The sequence below is a fragment of the Harpia harpyja genome, chromosome 12 (assembly GCF_026419915.1).
Source record: "Harpia harpyja isolate bHarHar1 chromosome 12, bHarHar1 primary haplotype, whole genome shotgun sequence".
Lineage (NCBI taxonomy): Eukaryota > Metazoa > Chordata > Aves > Accipitriformes > Accipitridae > Harpia > Harpia harpyja.
Window position 1 is genome coordinate 12,572,352 of NC_068951.1, and position 19,950 is coordinate 12,592,301.

The 19,950-nt window shown below is 58.5% G+C and overlaps 4 protein-coding genes across 8 annotated transcripts in view; 3 read left to right on the forward strand and 1 right to left on the reverse strand.

The window, feature by feature from the left end:
* The first annotated feature begins 370 nt into the window (after positions 1-370).
* On the forward strand, positions 371-1,511 carry LOC128149037 (claudin-3-like). Its single transcript, XM_052803747.1, has one exon. It carries the CDS (start codon positions 484-486, stop codon positions 1,126-1,128), a length of 645 nt encoding a protein of 214 aa, XP_052659707.1. The 5' UTR covers positions 371-483; the 3' UTR covers positions 1,129-1,511.
* Positions 1,512-2,667: 1,156 nt separating this feature from the next.
* Positions 2,668-5,457, forward strand: ABHD11 (abhydrolase domain containing 11). Its single transcript, XM_052804363.1, has 6 exons — positions 2,668-2,787; positions 3,131-3,266; positions 3,369-3,542; positions 3,998-4,168; positions 4,444-4,625; positions 4,928-5,457. Exons 1-6 carry the CDS (start codon positions 2,690-2,692, stop codon positions 5,064-5,066), a joined length of 900 nt encoding a protein of 299 aa, XP_052660323.1. The 5' UTR covers positions 2,668-2,689; the 3' UTR covers positions 5,067-5,457.
* Positions 5,458-6,144: 687 nt separating this feature from the next.
* Positions 6,145-11,973, reverse strand: LOC128149310 (caspase-1-like). Of its 2 annotated transcripts, XM_052804361.1 has the most exons (11): positions 11,606-11,972; positions 11,205-11,348; positions 10,756-10,810; positions 9,966-10,238; positions 9,501-9,637; positions 9,072-9,248; positions 8,636-8,870; positions 8,349-8,501; positions 7,597-7,706; positions 7,123-7,229; positions 6,145-6,360 (listed from the first exon to the last, which is right to left on the reverse strand). In XM_052804361.1, the coding sequence occupies exons 3-10, from the start codon at positions 10,760-10,762 to the stop codon at positions 7,137-7,139; spliced, it is 1,185 nt and encodes a 394-aa protein (XP_052660321.1). In that variant the 5' UTR covers positions 10,763-10,810; positions 11,205-11,348; positions 11,606-11,972; the 3' UTR covers positions 6,145-6,360; positions 7,123-7,136. The 2 variants fall into 2 exon arrangements, with proteins under 2 accessions (XP_052660321.1, XP_052660322.1); XM_052804362.1 differs by lacking the exon at positions 11,205-11,348 and having other exon boundaries at positions 11,606-11,973.
* Positions 11,974-12,339: 366 nt separating this feature from the next.
* The window catches only part of MTMR4 (myotubularin related protein 4), a 58,566-nt gene continuing 50,955 nt past the window's right edge, over positions 12,340-19,950 (forward strand). Inside the window, exon 1 of one of the 4 annotated variants that reach the window (XM_052803551.1) lies at positions 12,340-12,401. The gene's annotated coding sequence lies outside the window, so the exon portion shown is untranslated. Of the gene's footprint in view, positions 12,402-12,752; positions 12,777-15,125; positions 15,151-17,665; positions 17,810-19,950 lie in introns of those variants that run through there. The other 3 variants (XM_052803553.1, XM_052803554.1, XM_052803552.1) reach the window with 3 other exon arrangements.

Sequence of the window (19,950 nt, forward strand, 5' to 3'; positions counted from 1 at the left end):
CCAGTTAAATGTGAGCACTGATAAGACACTCCAGAAATAAACCAAACCCTGACCTGCCAGCACCTCTGGGGGGTAATGGCAAAGCCAAGGGATTTCCAGGTCCCCAAGGGGGTCCGGTGGGTCCAAATGAGCATGGTGACCGTGTTTCCCGGTAACCATCGCCCCAAAACCAAGGGGATGGCCGCAGCAGGTGGCGTCTCTCCCCCTCCCGCCCTTCTCCAGTAACCTGGCGCCATCTCTGCAAACAAAGGGGAGGGTGTGGGACGTGGGTGACGGTGACGGAGGAGCAGAGAGGAGCGTCCAGCAGCGAAACCCCACCCCGGGCGGGCACTTGAGCTGGCCCCGCCAGCCCTTATAAACGCAGGTGCACCCAGGTGTAAGCCGATCCCCCAAGGGCTGCGAGCAGCAACGGGTGAAGGCGACGGTTTCGGTCCGTGGGTTCTTCTCCGCCATCGCCCGGAGCGCGGCAGCGAACCAGCCACCATGTCGATGGGGTTGGAGATAGGCGGGGTGGCCTTGTCAGTGCTGGGTTGGTTGTGCAGCATCATCTGTTGCGCATTGCCCATGTGGAGGGTGACGGCCTTCATCGGCAACAACATCGTGACGGCCCAGATCATCTGGGAAGGACTGTGGATGAACTGCGTGGTGCAGAGCACGGGGCAGATGCAGTGCAAGGTCTACGACTCCATGCTGGCCCTGCCGCAGGACCTGCAAGCCGCCCGTGCCCTCCTGGTGGTGGCCATCGTCTTGGCCGTCCTGGGTTTACTGGTGGCCATCGTGGGCGCCCAGTGCACCCGCTGCGTGGAGGATGAGAGCACCAAAGCCAAGATCACCATCGTCTCTGGCGTCATCTTCCTCCTCTCCGGCGTCATGACCCTCATCCCCGTCTCCTGGTCGGCCAACACAATCATCCGGGATTTCTACAACCCGCTGGTGATTGACGCGCAGAAGCGGGAGCTGGGCACCTCGCTCTACGTGGGCTGGGCGGCCTCCGCGCTCCTGCTGCTGGGGGGGGCCCTGCTCTGCTGCTCCTGCCCCCCCAAAGATGACAGGTACCCCACCGGCAAGGTGGCCTACTCTGCCCCGCGCTCCGCTGTCACCAGCTACGACAAGAGGAACTATGTCTGAGCCCCCCCGGCACCCCCCGGCATCCCACCCCCCCACCCCCCCCACCCTGGGATCCTCATCGCCCTCTATGGGGACCGGGGACAGTGGCATCCGGGCGGGGGGGGGCGCGAAGGAGGGGACGGGGACAGCTGCGGGGTCAGGGCCGGGCTGTGTAAATAGAGACGGTTTCGGTTAAACAAGAGGTGGTTTCGGGGCGGCGGGGGAAGCGGCGCCCGGCGTGCCCCTGCCCGCGCCGATGGGGCAGGATGGGGACGGGGATGGGGACGGTGCCTCCCCCTCAGTGTCGTCCCCCCCCCACCACCACCATAGCCAGCGGCCGGGCACCCGCCCGTCCCTGTTACGCGTGGTCTGTACCGGTTACATTTGTCAATAAACGTGTCCTGTTTTGGTAGCCCGAGTATCCTTGGGGAAAGGGGGCGGGGGGGCAGGACCCCAGCGGGTATGGGGAGGGGGCGCCGAGGCTACAGCCCCCCCCCCAAAGCAGCCACCCCCCACCCTCTGCTACGGCAGCACCACATTTGCAGACAGGGGTCTCACACCGCAGCCCCTCGTCCCCCTACCCCGGGGGGGGGGGGAAGTGTCTCTGCTGGGGGAGGGCCGGTCGCCCCCCTGCCCATTCGGGGGCAGCTTTCTGGCAGCCGTCGGGGCGGGAGCCCGCGGAGCAGCCGCGGAAATCCGGCAGCGGCACTCCCTGCTCGCCCGGTCCAAAGTCTGGCTCCGCGGAGGGGAACACGGGGTGCTCCCCCCCACCCCAGAACAGCGGCTGGGGCGAGGCCTCCTTGCACAACCGGTCCCCTCGCCTCGGCACGGCCGTGGCACCTGTCTTCCCCGCCACGCTCCAGCGGGCAGGGACAAAGGGAGAAGGAGCTGCTGCAGGTGCACGGCCGGAGCCCGCGCTCCCCGGGGCCGAGCGGGCTCCCCAGGCGCCTGCAACCTGCCCTGGGGGCTGCCCGCCCCGCTGCCCGCTCGGGGCGCTCGGAGCAGCGTTTGGGAAAAGGCTGCCCGCGGGCAGACGGGAGCGGGAGGTTTCCCCACCCTCGGCCTCGGATGCAGCCGCAGGCAGGAGCGGGCAGCCCGAGCCTGCCTGGCCGCCACCGCTTCGTCTTGGCGGAGCCCCCGCCGCCCCGCTCGCAGGCAGGTGATCTGCGCGGCTCAAATTCCCCCGGGGCCGCGCCCCGCGCCGCTGCCCGGCACGCCTGGCTGCCCGCTCGCTGCAGGCAGGCAGGCAGCTGCGATAAGGATCGGCAGCGCGTCGGCAGGGCGGTCCTGCCCGGCTCAGCCCGGCCCGGGGGTCTGCCTGGCACCGGCCGGGCCGGGGAAGGGGGGCGGAGCGGGGGGGCGGCGGACGGGGACACGGACCCGTTTCCCTGGCCGGCAGGCAGCGCGCGGGCAGGCGGTGACCTTGCCGCCGCCGAGAGTCTGGCAGGCGCAGGCAGAACCCGGCACCCGCCCGCCGCCAGGGGGCGCCCGCCGCCGGCAGCCGGGCGGGGCGGGGCGGGGCGGGGCCGGGCCGCCCGCGCGCGCACTGCGTCACGGCCCGTGCGCCGCCGCCGCCGCCATCATGCTCCGCCGGCTGCCCCGCGCCCGCGCCGCCGCCCCGCCATGGCGGCTGCGCCGCCCCCCCCCGCCGCCCGCCGCCGCCGCCCGCTCCGTGGTGACGTAAGGGCTCGGCCGCGCGCGGGGCGGGAGCGGAGGGAGGGGTCCCGACAGGAGGGGCGGGGCCGCTACCCGGGGTGGGCCCCGCCCCCCAGCGTTAACCCCGCCTCCGCGCCACGGTTCCCCCCCTCTCCCAGGGGCTGGGCTCGCCTGTGGGGCCGGGACGCCGGCCGCACCCCCTGACCGTGGCCACGCCCTAGCCCCCACTGCCGTTCCACCCTCCTTGCCAGCAGAGCAGCCCTTGGCCCTACCCCCCCACCCCGCCCTGGCCACGCCCCATCCCCGACCACGCCCCCTTCGCCCCCCCATCCCCGGCCACGCCCCCATGCCACCCTGTCCCCGGCAGAGCGGTGCCGCTGGTCCACGCGGAGGTGGGGGGCCGCGGGGACCGGCCGCCCCTGCTGCTGCTCCACGGGCTCTTCGGCAGCCACGGCAACTTCCAGGCGGTGGCCAGGGCGCTGGTGCGCCGCGGCAGCGGCAAGGTGAGGCCCTGGGGCCGGGGGGAGGCTGCAGTGCCCCGAGGAGGGGGGTCACGGGCGAGCAGTGCCCGGGGCTGGGGTGACACGGTGCCCCTGCCCAGGCAGGTGCTGACGCTGGACGCCCGGAATCATGGCGGCAGCCCACACAGCCCGCTGATGACCTATGAAGCGATGAGCCTGGACGTGCAGCACCTCCTGACCCGCCTGGGCATCACCAAGTGCATCCTCCTGGGACACAGCATGGGGGGCAAGACGGCCATGACGCTGGCCTTGCAGCGGGTCGGCAGGCGCAGGGCTCCCGGGGCTGGTGGGGGGAGCTGGTGGGGGGCAGGGTGCTCCTGGAGCGGGAGGCTGTAGGAAGGGGGGTGGCACCTGTGCGGGCTGTTCACGGGTGCCAGCCTTGCCCACAGCCCCACAGGAGCTGGCTTTTCTCTGCCACGGTCGGGGGTGCTGTCCTGCTCAGAGCTGTAAGCCGGGTTGTGGGAGCAGAAGCAAGTCTCTGTCCACCAGCCCACGCTCTGCCCTGTCCCTCCGGCACTGATGGCGAGGGAGCTTGGAGATCTCCCGTGCCAAGGCACAGGGAAATAGGAACTCGGGGAGGAGCACGTGGAGCTCTCTGCTGAGGCAGGAGGGAGCTAAAAACCTTCAGGGAGTCTGGGTGGGAGCGGAGCCCTGTGCCCAGTCCCACTGGGGAGATCTCGGCTGGCATCCATCTGCCCCGCTTATGCCCACAGCCAGACCTGGTGGAGCGCCTCATCTCTGTAGACATCAGTCCCATCTCAACCGCACCAGTCTCCGAATTCTCTGCCTACATCTCTGCCATGAAGTCAGTGAAGATCCCGGATGGTCTGCCCCGCTCTGTGGCCCGCCAGCTGGCTGACGATCAGCTGCGTCCAGTGGTCCAGGTAGGAAATCCCACTCCTTGGATCGGGTTTCTGCTCCCAGCCTGTCCCTGGGACCAGAGCACAGGGCTTTAGGGCCACAAGATTCTTTCCACCTCTGCTCACTTGCCACTGTCGTGGGCAGCTGGAAGACATCTCACCAAGGCTGCAGGGGCGATGGGGAATGTGACAGCATGGGAGATGGGCAGAAGGGGGTGGAGGGGAGGATGGAGGGTGCCAGGACAATCTTGAGGGCTTGTTGCTCTTACAGAAGAGCGTACGATACCCTTTTGTGGCAGCTCCCGCAGCTGAGACAGTTCCTCCTCACCAACCTGGTGGAGGTGGAGGGCCACTACATCTGGCGGGTGAACCTGGAGGCTATTTCCGACCACTTGGCAGATATTATGAACTTCCCCACCTTCCACAAGCCGTATCCTGGCCCTGCACTCTTCTTGGGAGGATCCAACTCTCCCTACATCAGGTGGGACTGGAGAAAAGCGGTTCGAAATCTGTGGTTTGACCGCTTGTGCTCTTCTGCAGCTGCCGAGGGTGGGAGGAAACCCCTGAGATGGGGAAGGTCCTGGAGCGAGCTCCATGCCTCCAGCAGCTGGTGACACCAACGTGCTGGAGAGCGAGAGGGAACCTGGGGGCAGCCCTGGGCTTTCCCAGCGGGGAAGGGGACATGGTCAGTCGCGGGATCCCCGTCTGCCTGGGGAGGGTGAGGAGAGACACCTGGATGGACCTCTGACCATGCTTCCCATCACATGTTCCCTTGTCCTGCAGCTCCAAAGACTACCCAGAGATCCAGCGCCTCTTCCCCAAGGCGGAGGTCCAGTACATCAAAGGTGCAGGCCACGTAGTCCATCAGGATAAATTTGAAGAATTCATCACTGCTGTCCTCAATTTCCTGCCACCACCATAGCCCTGGGGACCAGGGTTTCTGCAAGCACCATGTGGGACCTGAGGAGCCCCGGGCAGTGACGTGGGGCTCTGTGAGAAGGGGCTCGGCCTGGACCGGCTGCCCACTTTGCAGTCTGATCCTGCTTGCAAAGCCTTCTCTCACCCTGGGTCGCCTGGAGCTGGAGCAGAGTGGCACCTCCATCCCACTGAGCTCTCCTGCCACCTCACAGGAATGCGGGGTGGCAGTGGCCCAGGACGCTGCCCTTCCTGCGCAGCCTGTCCTGCCTGAGCTGGAGTGTCTCAAACACTAGGAGGGGGCAGGAGAGCCCTCTCATTTTCCTGCTGCCAGACCACCTGGTTGCGGATCTGGCTATGACTTTGCAGAACATGCAATAAAGCTGAATCCATGCCAAGGCAGAAAATGGTTTGGATGTGGCCGTGGAGGACAGGGAGGGCGGCGGTGGGCACAGGAAGGGGCTCTCGCTTACCAGCGGGGATTCTGGTGGGAGGTGACAACTGAGCTGGGCCTGTAACATGCCGAGCTGTGGGAGCAGCGCACGTTAAGACACAGGTTTGAGGATCTTTCTTGGCTCCCAGGGGGATTCACGTCCTTCCTCCACCTTGGGGGCAACGGGAGGATTGCGGAGTGGGGGAAGCTGCCTCGTGAGCAAGGAGATGCTGCGAGCCTGCAAGGGTGAGGCATGGAAATCCCCCTGGAGCGCATCTGCCCAGCCTGCCCTGAAAGCGGGCGTCCCCTCCTCCCTGAGCTCCCCCTGATTTCTCATCTCCCGCCTACTCAGCATCCCCTGAGAAGGCAATGTAACAGCAGCTACTGCCAGTCAGGCTAAAGGCAGAGGAGCAGTGCTGTCTGCTGTGAAAATCCCTTTATTCGACAACAGGTAAAGCCAGAGACGGGGCGGAAGTGGCTCTGGGGGTGATGGATCATCTCTGTTGCAACTGGGGACCGACTGTCTGGGAACAGTTAAGAGAGACACTAACCAGCTTTGCATTTGGTGCTCCAGAGTCAGGTGTCTCTGCTGCTCCCTGGGAAGAGTTGGCTCAATTTGGGGTTGTTTGGAGGCCACAAAAGGAAGGGAAGACAGGAGATCAAGAAATATTTTATTCCAGGTCTGTAATTGCCTAGCAGAGGAGGCACAAGTAGCTGGTTTAGAGATTGACTGTGTTTCTGCAGAGCTGCTTGGCTTTTCCTCTTGTCCTTTCTCCCTGGAACAGGGCTGTGTTCCCCTTGAACTTGAGCTTTCTGCTGTGTTACCCCAAATTCAAACACTTTTGCTGTCTGTGTATTATTTTTTCACCTGCGAAGAACATTAGACCGAGAAGCTCCTGAGACACAGGCTACTGAAACACGTTGCTTGAGTACCTGTCTTTCCTACGGCCAGCTGGGAGGTCTGAGAGACTGAAAGAGTTAATATCTCAAACATTGTGGTGGGGCAAATTCTGCTTAAAGATGAACTCTGCATAACAACAAACCCTGCAGCAGCAAGGAACCAAGGTGAAAAGCCCATCAGCTCAGACATCAGCAACAGGAGGGGGAGGATGTGCTGGAGGGTGCACAGGTCCCTGTTCTGATAAGCTGTTCTGATACAAAGATCAAACAATTGCAGTGTCTGCAGGGAAGAAGTTATTCCCCAAACAACCCCCAAGCCCAAAGGCTCACAAACTGCTTATTAGCCTAATGAGTTCGAGTGCCTGCCCAAAGGAGGGGCAAGGATGATAAAAGGACACAAACTGAAGCCGCAGGTGCACAAGCCCACTGGAACTGGACCCCTCGGCTGACTGAACCAACGCTGGACCCAGGACCAGTGAAATCTTCTCTCTTCCTTTTTCTCTCTCCGTCTTCTTTCTTTCCTTTTCCTTTTCCACGATCCCTACACTTCATCAGGCCACAGCCCAGCCCCGGCTACCAGCACACAAGTCCTTTGGATATCCTGTCTGAGCCACAAGTCTGGAGCCCAGGAGCGATGGGGAATTTCTCCCTGCTCCTCCCCGCTGGCTGGGTACCAGGTTTAGGGCACAGACAAAAGGCTGCCGCAGAGGTGTGAGGTAAAGAGACTCACCATGGGCAAGGAGATCAGCAGCCTGGGAAGAGGTAGAACTTCCTGAGCATTGTAGTCCGTTCTTGTGATGGCAACTGCTGAGGGAATTTTCCAAAGGAATATTGGACCTGGGGTGAGAGAGACAGTAGAGAGAAATGCGAGCAGCTCCATTCCCAGCATGGGAAGGGTGCAGGGCATCATGAGGCATCCCCAGGGACATCCCCAGGCACGTTTCTGGTGGCACAAGGGATGCCATGGGCTGTGCCACCAGGCCAGGCTCTTGCGTGCCGTGCCCACAACATGGCAGGGTGCTGATGGCTCCAGAGATCCAGCTGACTTCCCAGGCCAAACCAGACCCCTTTTTGACAGAGCCTGCTCCCAAGAGGCCTGCCGAGAAATGGCATGCCCTGGCCCGAGCTCTGCTCTGAGCAGTATTTCTGACCATTGGCATGGCTGCATCTGCTGGCACACCTGCACTTAACTACAAAGCCGCACCTTTCGGAAGAGCTCCTGTAAGTCACTGTTACAGGCATGGTTTCGAAACTGCTCTATCAGGCGCTGGATGAAAATGGAGCCTGTTTTTGGGCTTCTCCAGGAGACAGTATCTGGGGAGACAGAAGATGCCAAGTGTGATTCCACTGGTGTCCTTCACTGCAACAATGATGAACGCTGAGTGCTGGAGCAGGAGACGGGTATCTTCTCTGAAATCATTATATTTGGCCCATTAAACCCACAGCATGGGAAAAGGATAGGGCATTTCAGGGAAGACAGAAGGGATGTATTTTCTTCAAGCCTCTCTGCTCTCCCATGGTCCCAGCCATGCCAGCTGCCAGGCTGGCATGGCCTGGAGCCATCTGTGACCCAGCAGGAGAAGATAATTCCCCCAGCCAGCCACTGTGGTGAGATAAATTGGCTGGGGGAGGAGTGCAGGCAGAGCCAGTGGGGAGGGCTGGAGCCAAGGCAAGGGAAAGCAGCCAGGCAGGGGCACACAGCTCTGGGCCCTGGTGCTGCCACCAAGAGGGATGTGTGGGTGTCCTGGAGCAGCATTGTACCCTGGCATTGGTGGCCACTGCCTTTTCCAGAGGCTGTTGGAGCAATGCCCAAGCGGTCACCAGATGGAGGGGACTCCCGGCAACCCGCCCTGAGGAGGAGGAGGAGGTGTGGAGGAGACCCATGGCATCAGGAATGGGAGTCCTGTCCTCCTGGCCTGCCCTCTGGCAGGGCAACTGTCTCCAGGAACTGCTTACCAGGCGTGGAGGAATGTAAAGTGGCGAAATCACTCTCTAGGTGGACTTCACAGATTCCGTCATCTTCCAGCCCTGCAGGGATCGTGTGAGCTGAGCTGGAAGCGGGCATGGCAGGGTCTGCGGAGTCGCTCACCATCACGAACCCTACCTTGTCTAGGAAGGGAGGGCCAGCCATCAGCGATGATGGGGTGTCCCATCCTGTCCCCACCCTGTGCTCAGGGCTGACGAGCCCTGGGAGAGCCTGGCCAGCTTGCTCGCCTCACAGGCACCTCATAGCAGGGACTCACCTCCACGGCAGGACTGAATAATGACCAGTTTGGGTTTGCCCAGCAGTCCCCGGCAGTGCTTGTTGTTGAATTTCTCGTAGATGGTGTCAAGGGAAAGGATGTCTGTGGTCTCGCCTCTGCTCTTGGTCCCACAGAGCCCAGCCCTGACCCCGTGGGACATGAAGACCAGGAAGGTGCTGTCAGAGGTCCAGTGGTCTTTGTGATCTGCAAAATCCTTCATGACCGTAGCCATCCCCTACAAACCAGCATAAGGAAGGAACATCAGCCTCCCATTACCAGCTGTGTGGAGACCCAGCCACCAGCTGTGGGCAGGAGCCACTGCCATTGGGGACAGAGGTGTCTCTGTGGTGCCTGAGCTCCTCATCACTAACACATGCAAGGAGGGTCTCTGCACCACTCCCAGGACTGGTGGGAGCTGCTTTGTGCAGTCCTTTACCTGGGAAGTTAAGTTGCAATGGATGTCCACTATGTAGCCCAGCCCTTCCAGCAGCTCCGTCATCCCCTTTACATCCACTTCAGCCCCATCCCGCCGGCTCAAGTGCTCAAACTCAATGTTGCAGATGAGCAGGGCCCTACGGGTTCGCGTCTCCCGCGGTAGATGGATGGGATAGATCTGTGAGGACAGAGGGAGGCAGCGCTCAGCAGTGGGTGGGTGCAGGGGGCTTTTCTTGGGAGGCAGCTAATAGCAGAGAAGGCCCACGGGTGCAGCAACGACTTCTCCCTGTCCTTGGGCCATCTCCCCACATCTCCTGCCCTGCTCCTGGGTCAGCAAAGACCCTGGCTCCCCTCAGCAAGCCCCTGCCCTCTCCGGCAGGGCAGCCAGGCCACGTTCCAGCCCTCCTCTCATCTCCTCTGCCTGCAGCACCTGGTCTCCCTCTGTGTCCCTGATGCGCTGGTACTCGCTCAGGGAGCACTGCCGGATCCACTGCTGGCCCTCAATGCTGATGGGGGGCCCAAGGGCGGCCTCAGTGCTGGGGGAGGCCAGCTGCGCACCGGGAGGCCCTGCAAGCAGAAAGCCCCACAGTTACATGGGGAAGCGCCTGCAGCAAGAGGGGGCTGTTGCAGGGCATGGGAAGGTGAGCGGAGCTGGGCTCTGCCCCTTGGGGGGCTCTGTTCAGCCCCAGGGGGGACAGCCACCCCTGAGAGTCCTGTTGTCACTGCATGGCAAGGGGGACTCAGTGCCACAGAGCAGTGACACTGACGACACCCAACAGCCACTTGCCTTCAGGCCTCGGACACTCGCCAGGGCCAGGTCTCCCTCCAGCATCCCGCCAGAGGCACCGGGAGCCCCAGCATGGCCGGGGGCAGACCACGGCCCTGAATCTCTCACCCGAGTCAGCAGCCAGACCCAGCTGCTCTGCCAAGGTGCCATCATACTTCCTGAGGTTGTTGATGAAGATTTGGCTGGCCTTGGGGCCCTTCAGGCGCACAGTGTCAATGAGGCAGCGGGCCTTGTCGGTGCGCACCACGTATCTATCCTGCACTTCATCCACCTCCTCGAGGCTCAGCACCCCTTGGGCCAGCAGCTCGTCCAGCAGTCTAGAGATCAGCGGCTTGCTCACACGCTCCACAAAGGCTGTCCGCACCTTCATGAGCAGCTCATCTGCAGGGCAGCCCCGTCAGTGCCGGAGCCCCCATGCCATGGCTCCTGCTTCCCCCCCCCCCCCACTTCCTTTTCCCCATCTCCTCCCCTGGGTGCTGATCCCTTCCCCATCACCCTTCTAGCTGCTCCCCCTTCCCCATCACCTTCTCTGGGTGCTGCCCCCTTCCCTATTGCCCCCTCCCCAGCTGCTGATCCCTCCCCCACCATCCACCCTGGGTGCTCCCCCTCCCCCATTGCCCACCCAGGTGTGCTGCTCCCTCCTTCACTGCTCACCCAGGGGGCTTTCCCTGCCATTGCCCACCTCCCCCTTTTCCCACACACCCACAGAAAGTGCCCCACAGGATGCATTTGCAAGAAGCAGGGCCCCAGCTACTCAGGCACGCAGTGTCCCGGACCCCAGGCCGCATGCTGCACTGTGTCCCTGTGCATCGGGCAGGACAGGGCGAGCAGGACCCAAGCAGGACCCAGGCAGGCCCCTGTCCCACCACTGAGACCCAGCACCGCTGGTTGTACTCACCCGCCATCACCCCTCAGTCCCCGGGCCTGCCAAAGGAGCCACGAAGTCTGTTCCGCTGGGGGAAAAACGAAAGCAAGTCACAAGCCACTTCCTGTTGCCCTACTGCTGGGCTGTTGCTCTACCCCGCCCAAGCTCCAGTAGTCACCTATAGCTCAGCACACGCCTGCCTGTGAGCCCGCTGGGCGTGAGGCCAGAGCCCCTGCGCCCTTTGCAGCCATGCTTGGATTTCCTCCTGAGGGTGCTCAACACATCTCTGTGACACTGGGACATCATAAACGCAGGTAACTGGCCCCAGTGCTGCAACACCCAGCACCTGTGGGGCGAGGAGCAGGCTGCCAGCCCTCCTGCACCTCTCAGAGCCAGGCACAGGGCAGCTCCGCTCACAGCTCGCAGCCCCAGGGCCAAGGACCAATATCCCCTTCATACACACCCCCCAAAACCCTCCAGACCTGTCTGTGGCTGAGCTTGGCTCATCCCTTCCTCGTGCTGCCCTGTCCAGGTCCTGGCAGGGAGACCCTGCAGCATCCTCATCCACCCAAGGATTTGCCAGCTCCGTCTCCATCCCACAGGCGCTGGGGGGACGGGGAGCCTGCCTGAAATGTAAAATCCGGACTGTAAGAAAGCCTGAGGTTGCCCCATAACTATATTAGCAGGGCTGTTTTGCAGGGCAGGTTGAGTGTAAGGTGAGAATGGCAGAAGTAACGCCATGGGGAAACCCAGGGGGTTGAGCCGTGGGGAAGAGGGACACCCAGCCCTTTGGGAGGTAGCGGCAAGCAGCAGCTGGCCACGGAGAACTGCAGCTGCCGAAGGCTGAGTAGGCCGGTAAAACAGGGAGGCCTTAAGATCTTACCATCCAAAGGCTTCAGCAGGCCCGTTGGGAAGGCCTGCCACACCGCGGCTCCGAGGTGCCCCAACCCTGTGACGGGAGTCCAGCGCCACCCCGCCCTGGCCAGGACACCGCTCGGGGCGGGGGGGGGAAGCGGCGCTGCCTGGCAGGGACTCGGGCTCCGCCGATGCCAGCTCACACCACGGCCCTCGGCGGGCGGCTGCTGCCTGCGCAGGAGGACGGTGTGGGACACGTACCCCCGGGGGGCTGTTTGGGAGGGGGTGGGGGGGTGCTTCTGTCCCCAGGCCCCCGGCCTGCCCCTCGGGCCGCCGCCCTCCCACGGGCCCCACCGCGGCCGGTTCCCCGCGGCCCGCGGGTACAGGAGCGGCGGGCCGGGGGAGGGGGGCGTGAAGGGGGCCTGGTCACCGGCCGGTCACTTGCGGGGGCGCCCCCCCCACTCCCGTTATGCCCCCCCGGTTATTTTCACACACACCCCGTGACCGCCCACCCTTTTCTGAGGGGAAAGGTTGACCGGCCGCGGATTGGCAGCAATGGGACGCGCTGTGATTTCTCATTGGGCGCCGGGCGCTGGGTCCCGCCCCGCGCCGCGCTCCGCGCCGGGTCACGGGATAGGCTTGCGGGCGAGGAGAAGGGCGTGCTCTGGCGGCCGGTGGCGCTGGGCGGGGACGCGTTCACTCTGTTCATTGGCCAGCGGCGCCGGCGGCGCCGGGCGCTGATTGGCTGTGCCGCGCGGGTCAGGGGGGGCGGCAGGGCGGGGAGCTGCACGCGGCAGAGGCGGGAGCGGCGCGGACGGAGCCAGGTGAGACCCCGCCGGCTCCCCCCTTCCCTCCTGCCGCCGCCGCCGTCCCCCCGCTCCTCGGGTATCGAGCGCGGCCCCTGCCCTGCCCTGCCCTGCCCTGCCCTGCCCTGCCCTACCCTGCCCGGGCCGCGCAGCGCTCCTCAGGCTTCTCCCCGCCGCCCGGCTGGGCCCCGCTCCTCCTCCTCGCCGCCGCCCGGTGAGTGGGGCCTCCCTGTGAGGGACGGCTGCCGGCCCGGTGGCGGCAGCGCTGAGGCGGCGGTGGCGGACCCACGGCCCGGGCCCGGTGGGGCGGGCGGTGGCGGCGGGCCCGGGCCGGCCTGCGCTGCTGCCCACCGCGACGCGGGGTGGCCGGTGACCGCGGGGGGCGGCCCCGAGGTACCGCCGGGACGGGGGGGAGGAGATAAAGGCTGGCTCACGTTAAGAGGAAGGAAGGAGACGCGGGGCTTCCGCCGGGTCAGGTCCGGGGCGGAGGCAGCCTGCCCGCTGCCGGCCCTGCCGCTCGGTCCGGCGGCTCTGCTGGGCCTCTGCCCCGCCGTACCGGGCAGCAGCCCTTCCCCAGCCCCGCGTGGAGCCGTGCCCGCCGGCGGGAGACCTCGCCTGCGGAGTGGAGGCCGGGGGCCCGGCTCGCCTGCCCCGGCCCCGGGAGGGCAGCGCCTTCGCTGCCCGCCTCCCACGGACCGAGGAGATCCCGGCTGGAAGGGGCTGGCGGGTGGCGCGAGATTCGTGTGCCACACCGACCGTGGTAACGGCACGGAGCTGGTTATTTTGCCAGAGACTTCTCCCGTCTGGTGGGGTCAGCCCAGTGCCCCCACACACCTTGCAGTTTTTTGGAGAAGTTGCCTCCCCTCCGTATTGGGTAGAAGCTCGCAAAGCTTTCTGTGCTGGTTGGAAACTGCTGGTGGCTGAAGTTTGGTGTGGAGACAGTGTTGTTGTAGGTTTGATGCTTACTGAAAAAAATTCAAACAACTATGTGTTGTAAACATAGGTTTCCCTAAAGCATTTGATATGATACCTTTGGGTTTTCCTGCTGAATTAACTGAAGGTGGTGAGCTCAAAATAACCCATGTTAAATTGGTGGCTCAGAACTTTATTTGGGACGTTATGTTAATGGTCTCTTAAGGATCCTACTGCTGATTTTGTCAATGACCTGAGGAAAGTTTGCAGCTAAAAGCTGATGAAGCACACAAGTAACTCGGAGTGCTGAGCAGAAGATAAGAGATGAGGATCCGATCCATTGGTCTGATTAGTTTGGCACTGTACCTCTGGTGAGGCCACGCATCTATTACCAGAGAAAGCAAACTGCTCAGGAATAGTCTGTTACACCAACGGAGAAGCAAGTGAGGAAGGAGCAAGGCCTGTCCTACGGAGCAGTAGTTTTTGCCTGGGTTCATCACTGTGTTGAACACGGAGTGGTGCTGGAGGCAGGCAGGCAGAGGTGGTCTTTGATACCTCACTGTGGCTCTGGAGGAGGAGGAGAAGGTGTGTTAGCTCAGCTCTCACTGGTGTAAATGCTTCTGCGCTGCTGCACCCAAGTTTGGTGCCTGTGCATGGTGCAAAAGCTGGTGGAAAGCTGGGCAGAGTTCAGAGACGATGTATGAAGGTGGAATTAAAGGTGAAAAAAGCTGCCACGTGGTGGCGAGAACTCCATCTGCTGCATCCAACAAGAAGTTGAGAGAGACTTGGTCAGTCTGCATGTACTTGTGGAGGACAGAAGTTGGACTGTGGGAATTCGGTATGGCTGGTGATGAGTGTGTGCGTGGAAACCAAAGTGTATAGTTTTAAGTGATAGAGATTGAAGCGTGAGAACAAACTTCCCAAAGTCAAGTTATGACTTGGTATTTGCTGGCAACTTTTACATCAAGCCTCAATACTTTTCTTTTTTTTTTTTTTTTTTATAAAAGCAACAGCAAGTATGGCAGCTCAGCTAACAGCCTGGGAAGTTCTGTGGTCTGCTCTGCTTGGGAGTTTGTAAGGTGGCCATAATGTCTTTCAGAGTGTTTGCTGGAAGATGAATATCTAATGAGATGAAGATTGGGAAATGAATTTAAAAGTTTTACTTATAGTTACTAATTTCTAGGAACCTCTGGTTTCCCCTTTCCTTTGCCGCGTTCACAGGAATCTGTTTACGCTGGCAGTGACAGTTATTTGATTTTTCTGAAAGAGCCTGAACTGAGGAAATTTCCTCAGATGTATCATTGCTGTTAGTTCTGTGGCAATGTCCTTCCAGCCCTTCTGTCTTGCTGACAGCATCACTGAGCTGTCAGATTTGTCTGTAGCAAGCTAAAAGAAAAAAAAAAAAACACCAACCAAAATCAAGGGAAGCTTTAGGGCTAAATCTTACCATGATACGGAGGCTTTGCAGAATGGTGCTGTGCCAGCTTTTATTGTTATCTTGATCCGCCAAAATATGCACTGGCTTGCTTTTGGTTTTTGTTCACATGGGGCTTTTCAAAGTCACCCTTGTCCCGGCTCTGGTGGGAGCAAAGAGGCTGATGTGTGCAGCGATTCCCCCTCCTGGTGGCCTGCATCTCGCTGAGCTTTGCTCACCTGAAGGCAGGCACCAGACCTGGATGGCTCGTCCTCCCCATTTGTGAGGATTGCTCCTGGAGCTGGGCAGTCTCCTCCAAGAGACATTGCTTTAATCTGTGGTGTTTGAAACAGAGCAATTTCTGCTCCTATTCTGTATCCTCAGCTTGTCTTTAGAGGCTGCTGTCATCTGAGGGAGAGAGTTGTTCTCAGTAATAAACTGGTAAGTGAAAAAAATAAAGAGGCTAGAGAGAAAGTGAGATTGTTTCTGAGGTGTGTGTGTGTGTGGTCGCATTGAAAGAGTGTTTGCAGTTGTGTTCAAAATGACTGAGCATTGTTTTACAAGAAAATGAAGCAGTATAATCTAACCCAGATTATTTTTATGAGGGAGAAAGGTGAACAGGAGAAAAAAAATCAGTGCTGCGTACTTACACATCACACTTAACTTCCTACGACAGGAATGTTCCCCCAGGAATTGATAACTAGCAAGCGATTATGAAAGTTCATACCTTTCTCTTCCATCCTTGCTTGTCCACCCTCCAAGGTAGCTCCAGCCAGCCAGTTTTCTGCTTGTTGGTGTGTTTCTGGATTTTGATGCGGGCTTTTATTGTGAGACTCTCCTCTATCGCTGCTTGCAGGAAAACGTCAACATTTGCAGAACTAGATCAGAACCTTTTTTAGATAACGATGAATGGAGAAGATTGCTATTTACAAATTACTTTGCTCTCAGCAAATTCGCATAACAGGTTAATCCCTGTTTGTAATCCCTGGCTTGCTCTCCAGGAGGATGCCTGGTGCTGTTACAGAGCAGGGAGGAATTTTGTCCTGGCACTTTTGAGTGTGCTCCTTGCGGATATAATTGCCTCCCTTCTGTTCCTCCCTAGCCATCCTGCAGAGACTGTGCAGTTACATGCGCTCTCAACAGCCCAAAAGGATAGGATTTCCCTTAGGAGGGATCAGATGATTAGCTTATAAATAGTAAATGCCTGTTCAGGCCTACTCGCGAATGTGTGTTATTTGGTTGCTGTCTTGCTCTCTGCCTTTGCAACAAGTACAGCTGCATCTGCACCTCATGGCCCAGAACCAAATTCAAGGAAATTGGGCATACTTTCCGTCGGAGATGGTGAATTTCTGTGAGGAGGGGAACTCCCCTGGTGCGAGGTGCTTCACCTTTGCAGCCAGAGCTTTAGATGTTTTGATTGATTTGAAAGGCTCCGGCAGCAGTAATGCCCTGTGCTGCTGTGTACACCGGAGTGGTGCCTGGTTCCTTGCCTGTGCAGGAAAATCAGCTCTTTTAACTGGGAACGTGAGCTGAAATGAAACTGAAATGCATTCAGTGGTTGAATCCTGTTTGAAATGAGCCTGTTTTCCTGCCAGAGAGCATGTGCTGGTACTGGGGAGCCTTTCTGTCTAACCCTGAGCTCTTGGAGTCCTTTTTGGGCTGCACACACAGACATCCCCCTTACCTGCCATCCTACTTTCCTGCAGCTTTGCTTTGTTTATTTCTGGTTTGGTCAGTCTTACAGCTGTTGAGAGGGTTTGATGCATGTGGAGGTTTAGAGTCCATCAAGACTCTTTCCAACTCGGCTCCCCGACAGCTCTCCCACTGCATTTGTGCTCAGCCTTCCTCGTGCTGAGGTTTTGGCACGGAGTCTCCATTCACTCTGATGTACCTGAGGAATGGAGGGATTCTGAGCTGGAGGAGCTCCTTCCCCTTCTCCAGGGCGCTGCACTCTGCTGGGGATGGGGATCGGGATCAAATCGTGGGAATAGTTTTGCATGGGATTAGTTCTGCAGCATCTTACCACAGACCTGAGTGATCTGTGTATGGTAGATTTGAAAGCAGTGTCTTGTCTTTCCTGGGGGAGATAACATTAATGGGACATAGCAACAACAAAACTAAACAGATGGCTCCTGTTCTTAGCAGTGGTAACGACCTTGTTGTTACTTATTATTTTGATTTTGTTGCTGTTTCTCAGTTGAGAGATGCCCTCAAATTTCTTCTTCAAGAGGGAGAAGCCTGCCTAAAGGTAACTCTCCTCTCTTGGGATAGGCCATGTCTGTATATTCTGTTTCAACACATATCAAGTGACTGGCCTCAGAGGCTTCCTTTTTTGTTGTGTGTATTTGTAGGTGCCTTACTCCTTTTAGTGTGTGATTTAGAGCAATACCAATCTTCCTTCCCTTGTGGATCGTATCGCTTATCTTCTAGGTGGAGTGTTTGCTCAACATCATGTTTGATACAGCTGATCTCATGCACTATAAACCCTGTGAAGGTCAGCTGTCCAGGGCATGCACAATAGAGTTTTGCTTTTGCCAATATTTATTTTCTTGGGGGAAAGAAATATCGTGCTGTCTCTTGCAAGGGTGTGGATCTGATTGCACTGTGGAGGATGGGCACGGCATGCACAGGAGGGTTGGTGATGAGGACTGAGATTTACAGAAGCCTTGCAAATGGGGTTAGCTAGAAGTAAGGTGGATGGGACTGTTCTGATAGCAAAGTACAGGCTATATATTGGGCACCTCTCTCTGAGACCTATCAAGAAGCCAAATCTGGTGACTTTTGCTGAGGCTGCTAACCACCGTCAGCTCCACCCCTCTTTGGAGGAGTTTGTCCTGGCAGCAGAGATATAGGTAGACGCGGCTCACAACTTACCTGCTCAGGGGCAAAGTCTTATATCTGAACTTAAGCCCACATTCCCGGCAGGGCATTCTCTAGAGCTCAGCTTTCTTCCATTTCATGGCTCAGCACTGACTGGAAAGTGGAGTCGTTGTTCCTTTTCCAACCTGACCAGTTCTTCATTGCAAAATGAAATTGTGGAATTGTTCTCTCTGGCAGAACGTGCTTGGACATGGTACTGCTTGTGAGTGACAGCTTTATGGTAAGGGCCCTCAAAGCATTTCTACTTTACAGTCAGTTCAATTGCTTAGACTTTGCCAGTCTTTCTCTGATGGTCTCTGTTGAAACTGAGGACTGCTCGGAGCGAGGGGTGCAGTTTGCATTGTTCCTTCTGGAAGCTTCAGAGGATTTTGTTGCTTTGTTTTATTCTAGAAACTTGTTGAAGTAGCCAGCTTTCTCTGAGTGGATGAGTGCCTTGTGGCAACCCAACATAAATGTATTCAGTTGCCTCTGTTATTTCAACTGTACGGCCTGGATTCACAATATTTTTTTTCTTTTTTTTAAATCTTTCGAAGTAATCAGTGGAAGTGCACTTTATTGCTGGACCATGACTGGCACATAGCACTTGTTACCACCAGCACACAGCATGACAGAGCCAGCTAGAACTCTGTCACTATTTTAATGTGAACAAGAGAAGCCATTGTCCTGTTAAGTACCTCATTTATGAGGCACCTACACCCAGTTTTGAGAACATCTCACCAAGGGTACTCAGGGAGAGCATGGCTGGCTGCCAGCCCAGAGCTCGGGTTGGTGCCTGTGCTTCCTGCAGCACGGCTTGCCTGCCGGTACCTCCTGGCAGCGTTGTCACCCGATGGGCTCCTCGTGACCTGGGGTGTTCAGGTGTAGGTTTAGGAGGACAGAAGGAGCCCCAGAGTCATTGCTTCTCACCCCAGTCAGCACTGTTTGGGCTTGTACTTGCTTCTGCTTTCTGGCCAGACTGCACAGCTCCCTTCCTGCCTCCCACCAGGTCAGGGCTGCAGCTGCCCCAGTGCCAAAGGCACTTCTGCCTTCCTTCCCTAATGGTAGACTGAATTTCCCAAAGGCTAAAATGTTCTATTCTTGCTGAAAACTTTGGAGCAAGTCCATGGCATCTGGGTGCAAACCAAAAAGCCTGTGCTGCTCTGAAGGTCAGACTTGGGTAAGTGGTAGTGAGCCTCTTCAGGCACAAGGCTCGGGGAAGCTGAAGTGAGATGTGAAACGGAGCAGCCTGTGTGTGGTGGGGCAGAAAGCTGTGTTTGGGTGGGGGAAGTACAGCTGTAATGTATTTGGGGGGGGTTGGTGAGAAGATGCACAGTGAAGTGGGATTTGGTGAGCTCCTTTGGAAGCATCAGAGTTGGGTTTTTTTAAGATGCTTTATGTACCACTGAGGATGCTGTGTCTGCTGTACATTACCAGTGACCTGGGGTGTTAAATTTTCCCTCTGGCTGTGCTGAAATACAGTTCATGTTTTGGAGTCCTTTTGTCAACTTTTCTGTGCCATTGGGTAGAACTGGGCCCTTGTCAGACCCTCATTCCCTCTCCAATGTGACGAGCAGTGTGACTCCAGGGTTTGTCACAGCCTGATACTTTTATGTCCTCTGCGTGTGGGAGTTAGTTCCTTTGACGCTACAGTTCAGTGCTGGTTTTGGGGGTGTTTTTTGTTGTGTTTTTTTTTTTTTTTAAAGCTGAGGCCCTTGTGACATGGGGAACTGCTGCTGAGTTCTGGTGTGATGAGTATCTGCCTGCCTCTGTGTCTGCCGTGCTCCTGGGCAGCCATTTTCCTACAGTCCCAATGGGTTAGACAGTCTAATGGCTGGGATCCATGCAGGGTAATTAACTCTGTCTCATCTTTCTGGGGTATCAGCTTTTATTTCTGTGTATTTGAATCCTTTGTGCTTCTAGACAAAGTGCCTTGTTCTTCTCAGTCCACTGCAAACATATCTCTCACCTGAACAAGGCTGTTCATCACCTGCCTGGTATGGAGGGGAGATCTTCTGCTTCTATAAAGTGTCAGTGCTTAGTATTTCTCTGTTAGGGGAGCTACTGGCTTGTGTTTTTCCTATCTGTGCCCTTTACAACAGCTGACAAAAGGCGACTACTCTAGGAAAGGGAAGCTCCCAGTGGCCCCTGTTTCTGCATACCTTCTCTGGTGACCTGGTGATATCCGGAGGCCATGGATGTGTGTGCAAACCCAGCAAGTAGCTGTGGATATAGAGAGAGGGAGTCTGGGCAAAGAGAAATCTCATCTTGCTTGCAGCAAGGAAACTTCTCTGTCTGGAATGGGTTTCCGCAAGGTGTGAGGGACTCTGTGTGCTGCCTCCTTCCCTTTTGCAGGAAGAAGGAATAACACCATGTCCAGGGAGA